Source organism: Cydia amplana, chromosome 27 (genome assembly GCF_948474715.1).
Source record: "Cydia amplana chromosome 27, ilCydAmpl1.1, whole genome shotgun sequence".
In the NCBI taxonomy this organism is placed as follows: domain Eukaryota; kingdom Metazoa; phylum Arthropoda; class Insecta; order Lepidoptera; family Tortricidae; genus Cydia; species Cydia amplana.
The window spans coordinates 6876533-6890265 of record NC_086095.1 but is presented as its reverse complement, the minus strand read 5'-3'; the positions used below and the strand labels follow the sequence as shown (position 1 = coordinate 6890265).

At 37.7% G+C, this 13733-nt stretch overlaps 2 protein-coding genes and 1 long non-coding RNA gene across 3 annotated transcripts in view; 1 reads left to right on the top strand and 2 right to left on the bottom strand.

The window, feature by feature from the left end:
• The window catches only part of LOC134660433 (uncharacterized), a 102992-nt gene extending 98629 nt beyond the window's left edge, over positions 1-4363 (top strand). Inside the window, exons 48-51 of the mRNA XM_063516176.1 lie at positions 279-379; positions 1787-1849; positions 3389-3401; positions 3909-4363. Coding sequence (XP_063372246.1) covers positions 279-379; positions 1787-1849; positions 3389-3401; positions 3909-4027 — 296 coding nt within the window. The 3' untranslated portion in view covers positions 4028-4363. The remainder of the gene's footprint in view (positions 1-278; positions 380-1786; positions 1850-3388; positions 3402-3908) is intronic.
• On the bottom strand, positions 2059-2332 carry LOC134660546 (uncharacterized). Its single transcript, XR_010097882.1, has 2 exons — positions 2274-2332; positions 2059-2168 (listed from the first exon to the last, which is right to left on the bottom strand). It is a non-coding gene; the product is annotated as an uncharacterized LOC134660546 (long non-coding RNA).
• A 1975-nt stretch (positions 4364-6338) lies between the features above and the next one.
• LOC134660472 (fatty acyl-CoA reductase wat-like) overlaps positions 6339-13733 on the bottom strand; it is a 44714-nt gene continuing 37319 nt past the window's right edge. The window contains exons 7-11 of the mRNA XM_063516231.1: positions 11693-11802; positions 9258-9319; positions 8110-8317; positions 7665-7845; positions 6339-6684 (exon numbers count right to left, since the gene is read on the bottom strand). Coding sequence (XP_063372301.1) covers positions 6339-6684; positions 7665-7845; positions 8110-8317; positions 9258-9319; positions 11693-11802 — 907 coding nt within the window. The remainder of the gene's footprint in view (positions 6685-7664; positions 7846-8109; positions 8318-9257; positions 9320-11692; positions 11803-13733) is intronic.

The following is a 13733-nucleotide window of genomic DNA, read 5'->3' as shown; positions in this document are numbered from 1 at the left end:
ATTTTTTTTTCGTTGTTATAGCGGCAACATAAATACATCATCTGTGAAAATTTCAACTGTCTAGCTATCACGGTTCGTGAGATACAGCCGTGACAGACGGACGGACGGACGGACGGACGGACGGACAGCGGAGTCTTAGTAATAGGGTCCCGTTTTTACCCTTTGGGTACGGAACCCTAAAAACTGAGGGCCTACCGCGAACCATACCTCTCTGTCCCACTGTAAATTCTATAAACTAACGAAACGAAAAATGATATAAACGAACGTTTTAATTCCAGGGTTTTACATGTTCGACGCGTCGGACCGGGACCGGTACGGGCGGGCTGTACCACCTCCCTGTATCGGACACGCACGCGCTTGCTTCTCGCAATATCCTACCGTGAGTCACCATCATCTTTCTAACGTCATTTATTAACAAGCTTTTATTAGGTCGACCTGTATGTAACTAACTACATATGTAATGGAATCTAAGGTAACTAATTTAACCATCTTCCAAGGATCGTAGCGTCATGAAAATTGGCAGCTGTATGTAGTTCTGATTACAATACAATAATATGGTACTGTCGAACTGATCTGATGATGGAGACAGGAGGTGGCCATAGGAACTCTGTGATGAAACAACGCAACCTAATTGTGTTAGGGGTTTTTAGAATTGTCTCGATGAGTATTAGTTGTCTGTCGTAAGAAAAGTACAGTCAGCGATAAAAGATTGTATACCAAAAATGAAATTTTTGCCAAAAACTTATTTATTTATTAGAGATAAATCACAATTATACTCCATTCCGCAGTACTTATAGTATTTTATGCAACCGTTGTTTAAGAGAGGTCAAAAAAGGCGAGTGGCGTGAGTAACAATTTGAGGCGAAGCCGAAAATTGTTAATAAGGACGCCACGAGTATTTTTTGACTCAGTTAAACAACGTTGCATACAATACTTTTTCTACGACCAAGCACTTACTTTGAAATAGAATTGTAAATTTAACAAATATTTTTAATTCAAGAAGTAGCAAAAATGGAGGGTACGGGCGGGAAAAGAATGAATGAATGAATGAATGAAATAAAAAAAAAACATGTCTATGGTTCACTTATTTGTCAGAGATGACATTTAAAATAAGGTTGGCAACACTGTATTTCTTTCAATATTTTTTAAGTGGTCATTACACGAAGTATCGTAAAATAGCCAAAAAGATACTGCGTGTATGCACAAATTCTTTTTTGGGGAATAGACTAAAGACTTGTCTTTACAACTATAAGGTAGGGTTTTAAAGGTGTGTGCACGACCTTTTAAATGACAAATAAAAGTACGGGAGTAGAAAAAATAATTAAATATACAGTACAGTACTTAAACACATCTAATTCGTAAACAACATAATGATGGCCGCCAAACGTCCCACTTTGTCGCTTGCCATAAGAACGCCTTGGCAGGTTGTTCGTATAAAGATACAAGCAACTCTCGTCCTTATGGTAGGCGAGAAAGTGAGACGTGTCGAAATTTATGTCGTTCCAAGCCTAATTGACGTTATAAAAAAGTTAAACCTACATTATCTGCTTACTACAGGCACAGGGCTGACACGCCATACATCAAAAATGATTTGCGTTTATATGTGTGCGCGGCACGTCTGTACACGCGTCATTGTGTATCTGACGGAATTCTGACATGCTCTCAGTAGAGCGACTTACGCACACATTCATGTCGCGGCCTGTCGCGGGGCGAGGTAATCCGAGTCGGGGCGGGGCGGTGCGTGTCCGTTCTGTATGATAATACTATTACTTATTCTGTGCTACAGGTACAATATCTAGCGGAGAAGCTCGGCGCCAACATACCGCCCGTCATCAAGGCTGAGGAAGAGGTATTCTTAATTATAATACTATCTCCCCCCCCCTTCCCTTCCCCCCCCCCCCCTTCTCTTTGTACGCCACCCATGCCGTGCTTGGCGCGGCATCGTGCAATGAACCTTGTCGGAATGCACGAAGGTTGTTTAGTGAAGGTAGAAGGAGAGCAGTAGAGATAGGGTTACCAGATGACAGGAATTTTCCTGGGATCTATATAAAATAAATATTATAGGTCATTATTACACAAATTGACTAAGCCCCACGGTAAGCTCAAGAAAGCTTGTGTTGTGGGTACTCAGACAACGATATATATAATATAAAATAAAATAAAAAAGCCTTTTATTTTTTGCATCCATTTTTACAAATGAAGGTTAAATTATTTGTTTTTTATTATGCAAAAACCCCTCTGTGGGTAAAGGCCTATATATAATATATAAATACTTAAATACATAGAAAACAACCATGACTCAGGAACAAATATCTGTGCTCATCACACAAATAAATGCCCTTACTGGGATTCGAACCCAGGACCGCGGCTTCACAGGCAGGGTCACTACCCACTAGGCCAGACCGGGCGTCAAATATCTAAATCCCTAAAGTCTTTTCTCCTATCGATGCATTCCCTAATATTGTTTGTCATAATGATCAGTTGTCCTTACACTAAAAACCCTAATTTTGGTTATCCTAATATTGATTACTTATCCTAATGTTATTATGCGTATTTTCTTTTTTGCGAGGGTCGCAGTTGAACCCTAACCTAACCCACTTTTGTGGCAGCAAGTTCTAAAGCCTAACCATTTTTCAGAACCTTACATTATGAAAAATAATCGTTATGACAATTGCTCGTTATGGCATGTGCCCATTAGGACAAACCAGTTAGGGCAAGTGACTTTAGGACAAACGTTGTTAGGGATTCAGAATGACACCCTTTTCCTGACATGTCAGGAATTTTGGCCTTTTGTCAGGAATGGGGACGGAACACGAAAACGTCAGGAATTTTTTGAATTGATAGACTTTATTATAAAGTACCTTTTTACTCGTATTTACTTAAATTAATCAAATCAAAACATTGTAAAAAAATAATAAATGAGATCCACTCAACTTATCAATAAATTCGTAATTATTAATTAACAAATCTTTAATCAAGCATACATTATACATGACGCGCGCGGCCATCGCTAACCCCCCCCCCCCCCATCGTCGTGAAAAATATGAACGTCAGGAAACGCCAAAGACGGATTAATCGGTCACATATCACAGAGCAACATAGACCTAGGTGCATTATGCATAAAGTTCAATTTCAGTTTTGACACTTCGGTGACGTGGCGTGTGAGTGACAGCTTTTGTGTTTGACACGGCGTCGAAAAGGTTAAGCAGAGGCTCGATTTAAGTTGGTACACTCTACCCTTTACCAGGCTGACAGTTAAAAAATGACAGTCTTACTGATCGAAAATGGAACACGTTTGAAGTGCCGTATGTGGGAAATATATATCCCGTAGCCTGGTAAAAGGTTAAATTAGTATTTTTATTTTTTTTTCATTTTTCATATTTTACAGGCCGCGCAGGACAGTACTGAAGAACGCAGAGAGTCCAAGGTGAGTGTGATATATTTATATATTTTTTACTTAGCTTTTCGAGCGATGGCGCCATAACCTTTGCCCAACTGTCGAGTAGGTGGCGTTAATTTCAATATTTAACTAATTAACACATACCTATCAGTGAAAGAATAAGGATCAAAATCAAATGGCGTTCTAACAGTTTTAATCTTCTGTCGAAAGATGGCAGTAAATTTACTGTGTCTATGTCGGCGGCCGATCGTAAGAACAGGCATATCGTGAAATTCCAAGGCATATCGTGAAATGTGAAAATCTTTGACCCGTTCCCTGAGTCGACGGAGCCCCGCTACGCGGGGCTCCTATTTCTGGGCAGTTTGCCCTTCGGGCATCTAAAGCAACCTAACGAACCTCTTACACCTATATATTGGTTTAATGTCACTATCGTCATTACGATCTGCCTGATCTTACGATCGGCCGCCGACATCTACATAATTTACTTTGACAATCCGCCTGTATTTAGAATTCTCTTTGACACGAACCACGGTGTTCCAGGTAACATTCAAGGAGGAAACGGCTACGTTTAAGATCTACGGCATGGAAGTTACCAGTTTGCGAAGATTGAACCAGTTCGAGAAGTAAACAGTGAGCGAGTGGTACACAGTGAATCTACGTTATTACGTCGATGTTCATGATGTGCTACATAAAAACGTATCTGCGGGGGTGATGAGTTTGAGAAGTGAGCAGTGAGTCAATGGTGAACAGTGGACCAGTATGGTAAAGGTTTTTCTCGTGTTTGATCAATAACTCGACTTTCACAAATATTTGCATGGTTTGTTAGTTCCTATTCTTATTTTTGTCAATTTATGCAGTAAAAATTATTCGTTTTATTTTAAGTCTCGCAACCAAAATTTTACAAAAAAATTGTTGTGTTGTATGTCGTGGCCATTTTGTATTTGAAACAAAGTTTCAATAAAAATTAAACTGATGTGAAAATTATTTATTTATATAATATTAGGCAGCTATGCCATGCTATGCTATGCTATGTATGCTATGTGGCAGTAAGCATCCCGAATAAAATAAAACAAAATAAAATAAAATATATCTCCTAATAAACTTACAGATATTTAAATAAAACTATGAAAATCGATATCAAATATTTATTACATTTTATATAATTTATTACATCTTCATACAATAACACTTAAAATATAGTTAAGTAATCACATAATTTACAAAAATCACCTTAAAGATACAAAGTGAGCAAATACCATTCTATAATAACTATCGTACTTATTACTTTAATCCCTGCAAACTGTCATTTTATAGCAGTTTATGTGATTGCTACGTATAATGAGAGGCATTAAAATACTAGTGTGGGTTTATAGAACGAGCGTGCGAGTTTCAAAAAACACCACACGAGTGTTTTAATGCCTAATAATTATGTACAGATACATTATACTGCTTTATCTACACACATTAAAAGTTCTCTATTGTGTTAGGAACCGCCATAGAAGCATCTGATCACATTGTCTGCAATCGACATTTCGAATAAATCATAAATAAATCATAAATCATTTATTTTTAAGAATAAAATGTCGATCATCTCGACTGATACAAGAAATTAGTTCAAATTTGATTCCTTTTATTTTCAGAGATAATCATAGAGGGTTTTGATATGTGTGTAGATAAAGTACATTTTATCACGCATATTTACGCACAGTACCTAACCAAAAAGTGCCTAAATAAAATAAAATATACCCATGACACATCCATAATTATAATTAGATTCAACTCTTTCAGAGTCATTGAATATATAACTAGTTCATTTGAGGAGTGTCTTTTCAAAAGGGTTTATTTTTTTCTTAGCGGTACTTCTAGAGAGAACCTTGCTCAAGAAAACTTAAGGTCCAATTTAGAAATAGATTCCCAGAAAAAATAAACCCTTTTGAAAAGACACTCCTCATTTGCTTTAACCTATTAAGTATTTGTTTAAATTTTCGTATTTAGCGTGTATCAAAAATAATACAGGGATGTAGTAAAAACATTGTTTAACAAGGCATTCAAGATACATTTTACAATAAACACATTAAGTTCGTTTAAAACGAACGAAACGAAATAATAAAAAAATTAAGTAGCGTAGTTTGTACTACGTAATATAATATTGTAATTACTTACATTCATCTGTTTCGAAGCATGCAAAATTTAAATGAATATAACAGAACCTACACCTTAAATTTAGGGGGAAACTTGACAAATAATATTAAAAGAAATAAATATATCAAGGTATCTGCTAGGATCTGATTCCTAACTAATATTATATTTGTACTTTATACCGGAATTAACTAGGTAATAGCTGTTCAATTTATCTTCTGTTCTATTTATCTTTCATATGTCGTTACTACGTTGAAATCATACTTGTATTTAGTACTGTAAACCAAAACGATAATTAAATTATCAGTATGAGAGACGAGACCTTTTCAAGACAGGGACGACACATAATAATGTAACCAAATGTGTCGTTTTCAACCAAAAGGTGATGGTCGTTTGTCGATAGGGTTGATTTCAAATTGAAGCTATATGGAAACAGTGCCTTATAGGGTATTTGACTGTATTTAAAATAAATTATTTTACATCATGCATGAAATAAAGCACCAGAAGATTAATAGAGAAACGTAGACAGCAGTTATTTTTAGACACAATTCCTATTTTAAAAACCCGTATTAAACTATAAAGAGTAGGTTATTTGATCGTGACGTCACATGCTAGTGTTTCATACAAATTCCATAGAAGCAAAATCGTTTTGACAGTTCGAAAAAAGAAACTGATTTGACTAGTAGTCAAATACCCTATTGACAACCGACAATAAGTATCTTTTTGGATGAAAATGGCATATCATTTTTATGCACTCTCAATACAATTAATCCCATAACTTAACTATCCACATACCTACTCAAAACAAAAACGACACAAAAAACCATAATAACCTCAAAACTGACAAACAAACTACAGTTAGCAGCGCGTAATGGAGCCACTTGAGCCTTTTGTGCCTCTTAAGACTCTCAGGAATAGTCGACACCGGGTCTTTCAGCAGATAGACTCGGATTCCCTTCATGTAGTTTGACAAAAACTCGTTCCAGTCGATGGCGCTAGTGTCGAAGTCGTAGATATGCTTGTCGGCGTCGCACATCTCGTTGAAAAGGCGCGTCATGTTGTTGTTGTGGAAGCGCCATTCGCGGAGGGCGAAGAATTCGATCACGCCGGCGAATTGCTCGATCTTTGTGTAGGCTTTTATTAATCTGGAAAGATTTTGAGTTTATTATGACTTCGTCTGCCACGATGATGGTAACAAGTTTAAAGTTTAACTGATTTTTATACATATTTTAGTATGAGGGGTTTGAAGGTGCCCGTCATTATTGCGTGCGTAACACCCCTTTAAGACAGGTTGTGCCTAAATTTTAGTATGACACCCGGCATTGGAGCGCGCGCAGCGTGCCCCATACGTCATGAGCATACCTCGCAACCGAGCTAGCAAATCTGTAGCAGTTGTACGTCAGGGTTATCACTACTACGCATAAACTAAAGTACAAAAAATATTTTTTCTTTGTTTTCAAACACACCAATATTTTCAAGCAGTGAAAATTCCATGGTAATATTTGAAAGAAATGCGTAAAAAAACGTGATTTTATAAACAAAATAACAGATACATTGAAACGCATCTAATATTGACATTGACCTGTTAATTTATATTATTTTGACAGTAAATTAAACCGGGTTATATCGGAAGAGGGTCAACAAGGTTCTCGATCAATTTTATTAATCTTACATACAATAAAGTTAAAGCAAAATGGTTCATCAGAATCGCCAACCCTGACACAAAACTGTCATATGCTACGGTTTTGCTAGCTCCGTTGCGGGGTATGTCATGAGGGTGCTGAAGGCGCCCAGCACTGGAGCGCTTATTAATCTATTTCGTTTGTTTGTTTGGCATCCTACACGCAGATTTCAGTCACAGTTTTGCATTTTTACGCCAAACCCGAAAACTAACTTTTAGCAAAATAGTACTTCTTAGAGTTTTTAGTTGGTTTGTGTGAAGTTGTAAATTTTTTTTTCTTTAGACGTACTTACAAGCTAGAGTTAGGGTTGAGATTCACTGTGGCTTCTTCCCGAGGATCATAGTTGGACAGTTGGATTGATGGATGGGTGGATGGATGGGTAGATTGATGGATGGATGGACGGATGCATGTATATGGATGGATGAATATTGAATGATACTCACTGTGGCTTCTTTCCGAGGACTATACACACTCCATCGATGATGTAAGCCGGGATCCAGTGCATCAGCAGCGCCAGGAAGGTGTACATGGCCCTGGAGTTGGTCAGCGTCAGCATGTAGTACCACATGGCCTGCATGGGGGGCACGCTCAGCCCGTGGGTCTCGGATAGGGACATGAATTTACCTGGAATAGAGGGCGTAAGTTAGTAATAGGGCAAACGTTTTTGTAACATAAGATGGAAATGTTCACAAACAGAATCGTTAAGCCAGGTTTATAGAAAGGAAAAAAATAGGGAAATATAAATGAGAACAATAAAATTAGAAACTAAACACAATGTCAAATATGCAATAATAAATTATACAGTTCTAAATATTTGTTTGGGAACAACATACCAGAACACACGCGGCGGAGATAGCAGTATGTAGAGAAGGACAGAATATCACTTACTCCAAGTAATAGGGGCCTTCTCCGAGCACACACAGTGGTAGAGCGGCGGGGCGTCCCTGGCTGGCGCCTGGTGATTCTCGGCGCGCGACACGCTCCAGGCCGCGGCCACACACGCGGCGGCGACCGCGTCGCCTGGCACGAGCGACGCGGAGGCGTTTGGGGCGGCGTGGAGCACGTGGAGCAGGCCTAGCTCAGCGCCTACTATCACCTGGTAAGAGAAGAAAGCATTTGTTAGCGCAAACAATTATCACCTACCTATGTGAAAAATGCTCGGCAAAGAGTGCAGTGCCTTTGAAAAATTGGCCCCAGAGCTTTTGGTTCGAAACTATAACCAAACGATGCCTTTTAAGAGGATAATATTTACTCTGCACAATATTTCAACCCCCTCTGACCCCCTGGGGATCCACAATACTCGATAAACCCCAAAACTATTTTATTTTTTTCCTCCAGTAAGTATTTTATCAAAAATTATCACACGACATGCACAAATACTCACACTTACACTGTACGATTGTTTCCGACGTACGTAAATACTTCTTCGTAAATATATTCTTTGTTGTGACCTGGGTCCCGGCAGAAAATCAGTGCTTTGCTCGAAAGAGCGAAGCGTATCACTGAGCCGTGACACTTTTGTCCTGCTGCAACGCACACAGTTTGTACCTACCTACCTACTTATATTAAATTTTACTTTTGTACCTACTCATTTCTATGTTATTTTCTTTGTTAGTGTAATAATTATTTTGTTTTTTTTCCTTTTCTTCTGTTATGATGATTGTGTGTAATTTTATATTGTGTGTCATTGCAACTGTCAAATAAATTATTTATTTATCTATCTATCCAAATCTTTGAGACGGACGAATCCCCAAAATGAATTACGCTTGTTTTTTCGTAAACAGTGACTAATAATAAAATATGACATCGATAGGTACCTACATAAAGGCGGTTTGTTTACAAAGGGTCTACCGGGAAACGCGAAATCGAAATTCAGCTATCTGCCTCTTTATCGCTATCTGGAGGTTAGATAACAAAATGTCGACTCTCTCGTTTGCGTTAGACCCTTAGATTGTGACGGATTGTGGGAGTGGCGCCCCCTACGCAGAGTTACATCATCGGAAAAGTGCTAGGATGAGGAGGAGCAATGTACTTACCCCTGTAGGCCCGTATACGTTGTCAATCCACCCTGCTACTGGATCCTTCGCAGTTCCAATCACTAGAAAATAAAAGAATTATTTACACACAAGTATTTAAGTAAATGAAATAAATCTTGACTTGACCATCAGTAGAATAGGGATGTTGACATGAATCGCGAATATATAACATGTTATGTTTTTACCATAGCAGGGAATATTAAAACGCGGAAAATCATATTTTGCAAGTGTAAATATGCGTAGTAAATTAATTAACAATAATCAAAAGTATTTAAAATAATGCCCAGTATCACGTGACTGCAAACGCCAATCGGAGCGCGTGACGTAATCACAGTGGAATCACCAAAGACAAGTTATAAAACCTGCCTAAGTGTCTACAGATTATCGTACCGAAACGCGATCTTGGTGCGGTGCGGCGCACGAATCGATAGTGTGTAAGGTGATGCGTTAAGGACACAGCTATAAGATAGAGCGAGAAAGAAGGTCGCTGTCCGATGCGGTAGTGTGTTAAGGCTTTAAAAAAAAATTGTCAGTTGCCATATAAAATTAAAAAAAATGACTGACAGCAGTTTGTTTAAAACGCCGTTACGTCATCAAGGTCACGTGATAGTTTGGAGCGTTTAGGCGCGAAATTTAAACACGAAACTTATTATACATGTTTTTTTATTCAAAATTAATGTATATATTTTTTTAATATTTTTTTCTGTAATTATTACGAGTCTATCTACAAAATGAAACCAGTTCCAAAAAATTGTCAACATCCCTATTCTCAACCAAGTGTCCATGTGCAGCTATTTAACCGACAGCGAAAAATGAACGATCGATTTTATTTTCGCGCAAGGATTGTCTGGTATCTAAATATAAAAAAATACGTGATTAAAGCTCTTTTGGTAAATAAAATCTCTTAGTTTTACATACATCTCAAGTACTAAAATGTCAGTTGATCAGTTTACTAAGTACCTTTTTGTACCAATTTGGGACAAATTGGGGAATCAGACTGTAATAGAGACAAACCAAAGAAAGTCTGCAGCGCAATAATTTGACATCGAATTAAAAAACTACATATGGCAATGTTTTTTAAGCAGTCAGTAAACGTCATGCACTATGGTATGTTTGTCAAAATCGTTTAAATATTCATTGTGTTTTGTGATGAACGGAATAAACATGGTGAAACCTTACAAAACCGGCGTGCGGGAGTTACTTTTCCGCGTGACGAATAATTTTACACTTGTAAAAAGTCAGCACGAGGCGATTCAAGCTGAAAAACGACAATGTTTACAAAATTTGGAGTTGATGACGGGTAAGTGGAATGAAACATCTTAATACTTCACCATATGTACCTACTTAGATAATATAATATTGGTTTAGACTAAGGTTTCACAGCAAATTGAACACACCTAATAGGTATAGGCATACTTATGAACTTCCTCTAACATTTCGAGAAACTCATTGGTACTAGCCGGGTTTTGAGCTCGAACCCACAACCTCCATGCTTATGCTCACGGCATGGGTACCTACTAGTTAAAGCTAAAATTAATTTTTAATATACAGGGTGTCCCAAGAAGTAGTGATATACTGAAGCTGGGAGGTAGAGGACCTAGAGGGCTATCTGAATCACCCCCATGTATGTTCCGCGATTTTTCGTATTTTCGGAGTTATGATTTTTTTTAATTTTTCACCTATCGCCGAGTACGATGAGATTTTTATTTATGGTGACGTGAATTATTGCGGTAGATGCTTGATTTTTTTTGTGTGCTAAGCTGATAGATAGGCCAATTCAGTATGGTAACATTTACTATCGTTAGATCTTTGAATGGAATTAAAAGAAAATTAATGCCAAGAAAGATAAAATTACCCAGTATGTTCACAACTTCAAGGGCGCTTAGAAAAATAAAACATTCAGTATATCACTACTTCTTGGGACACCTTGTATGTTTATTGTTTTAATGGTTTATTTCGTTTTTCCGAAAACTTTAGTTCGCAAATTGCGGGCAATTTCTCTGTCAATCTAATTACGCCTTAATGGGAGTAAAAGAGAAAGATGCTCGCATATTGAGAACTTCGGTGTTCGCGGTAGGCCCTCTGTACCTATTTACCGCCGTCGCGGATATTACAAAAGCTTATTAATTTTGATGAAGCCAAATGTCACATTCTCCCAATATTATTTATCAATATGACATCTATTGTTGGAATGAAATTTATTTTACCATAAAAATTAAGCTGTGCATACAGCTTAATTTTTTCATAGACGGTAAATATGGTAGAAATTTCACAAGTATCAAGACTATTTAATCCATTTTCTGTGGTGTTGTCGCATACTGATTTTTAAAAACTACTTTTAATCTAGCGCTGCAGACTTTCTTTGGTTTGTCTCTATTAGTTCTTGATCGCTGCCGGGACGCCTGCTTTAGAAATTAGAACAAATCCTGACTTACCAATCGAAGGTCTGACGACAGCGACGGGTAGACCCTGGGAGTACTTCTGCAGGACATCCTCGGCTACACCCTTGGTGTACGCATATGTGTTGGGGAAGTCTCCAAGCAGTCTGTAATGGAAAACATTAAACATTAGCTTTCATTATCCGCACCAATTATACAGGGCGTTTCCTGTAACAAGAGTAATAAATTAAACTGGTAGGCTGTACTCCTCAAACTGACCAACATTTGTTCAGCAACTTTTGAAAATAACTGATGTTTTGATTTTTATTACACTTTAAAGTATATTCTAAGACGCAATGTATTGCAAATTTTGTTATGTTTAACACATTCACTGCCCTCGACGCACATGTGCTACCGCCGTCATAGTCGTACAAGTTTGTTCCTAGGCCACGCCCCCTGGCAGTGGATGCGTTAAAGCGTGACAAGCAACGTCAAACACACTGATGTCAGCGTACATTGAAGGCAATATTTATTTTGTATGAAAAAGAGGAAGTCTAAAGGATTCATAATTTTTAGGGTTCCGTACCCAAAGGGTAAAAACGGGACCCTATTACTAAGACTCCGCTGTCCGTCCGTCCGTCTGTCACCAGGCTGTATCTCATGAACCGTGATAGCTAGACCGTTGAAATTTTTACAGATGATGTATTTCTGTTGCCGCTATAACAACAAATACTAAAAACAGAATAAAATAAAGATTTAAGTGGGGCTCTTATACAACAGACGTGATTTTTGACCGAAGTTAAGCAACGTCGGGCGGGGTCAGTATTTGGATGGGTGACCGTTTTTTGCTTGTTTTGCTCTATTTTTTGTTGATGGTGCGGAACCCTCCGTGCGCGAGTCCGACTCGCACTTGGCCGTTTTTTTTTAAAGTTGCTGAACAAATGTTGGTCAGTTTGAGGCAGGGCTTTAAATACCGTTAAAAAGTTGGTATCGTTACCACAAGGTGACAGATTTAACGTTAAGTTCTAACTAACGTTAGACCAGGTACCGTTAGTTATACTACTCTTTACCGGTAACAAAATGGTAACGTTAGCAGCTGTCAATTTGAGCTAACGTTAAGTCAAAGGTATCGATACACCATTATTAACGTTAGTAGGTAACGTTAACAGCTGCTTATTTACCGTTTGATTCACTGATAGATGCCATCATCGTTGACAATCGAGCGAATCTTCATTCACTCTCAAGTTATTATTAACCGGAATTCACGGTGAACTTGCATTACGGAACGTATGGCTGACCGCTACGCGTTCGGCGTCGTCTATCCTTCAATTCCTACAAAACGGTTGAGGATCTGAAAAAATGCCCGGAACATGACTTGTCGCTAATTGTATGCTCTACAATATTCATTCATATGTAAACGTCATTGGAAAGCTATGGAAACCTTGATATTCGTGATAAACCAATTTTTGTGACCTTTGACCTTGAATAAACTCCGGCGAGAACACGAGGTTTTCTGTGACTTTTAACGTAACTTTTAGACCGCCGAAACGAAGGTGTAGTTATACGAGTTTTCAGCTTATTGTTTGTCATTCCAAGGTCAAAACCTTTATTTGACTGCTGATAAGCTACATTTAGAGGTAAAAATATTTTTTTTTCAAAAATACCGAACTTTATATAAATTCGATTTAAAATTTTCATTTCCGGTTTTTTGTATGAAAAAATAAAATAAAAAACAAAATTGTTATAACTGCAAGAAAGAGCAATTAAAATTGTATACAAACCAATATTCAACTTATTTTTCAGTTTATTAAATAATACCTGCATCAGATTTTGAAAAATGCTCTCCTCAAATTTCGTCCATTTTTTAAATGTTTCCAAACCGGAAACGGTGCCAAATATTTTTTTTTTAAAGAATGCGTATTTTTAAAACATCGAGTAGTATGATTATTCCAAATATCAGCAAATTCTATGACCTGACACTTTTTTCGCTGCCCGCTTGGCGTGAAATGCCCCTACTATCAAAAGTACATTTCGATAGTAGATATTATTTGAATCAGGTGTGCAGGATTTCGAAAATGACCATTTTGGAATCCAAGAT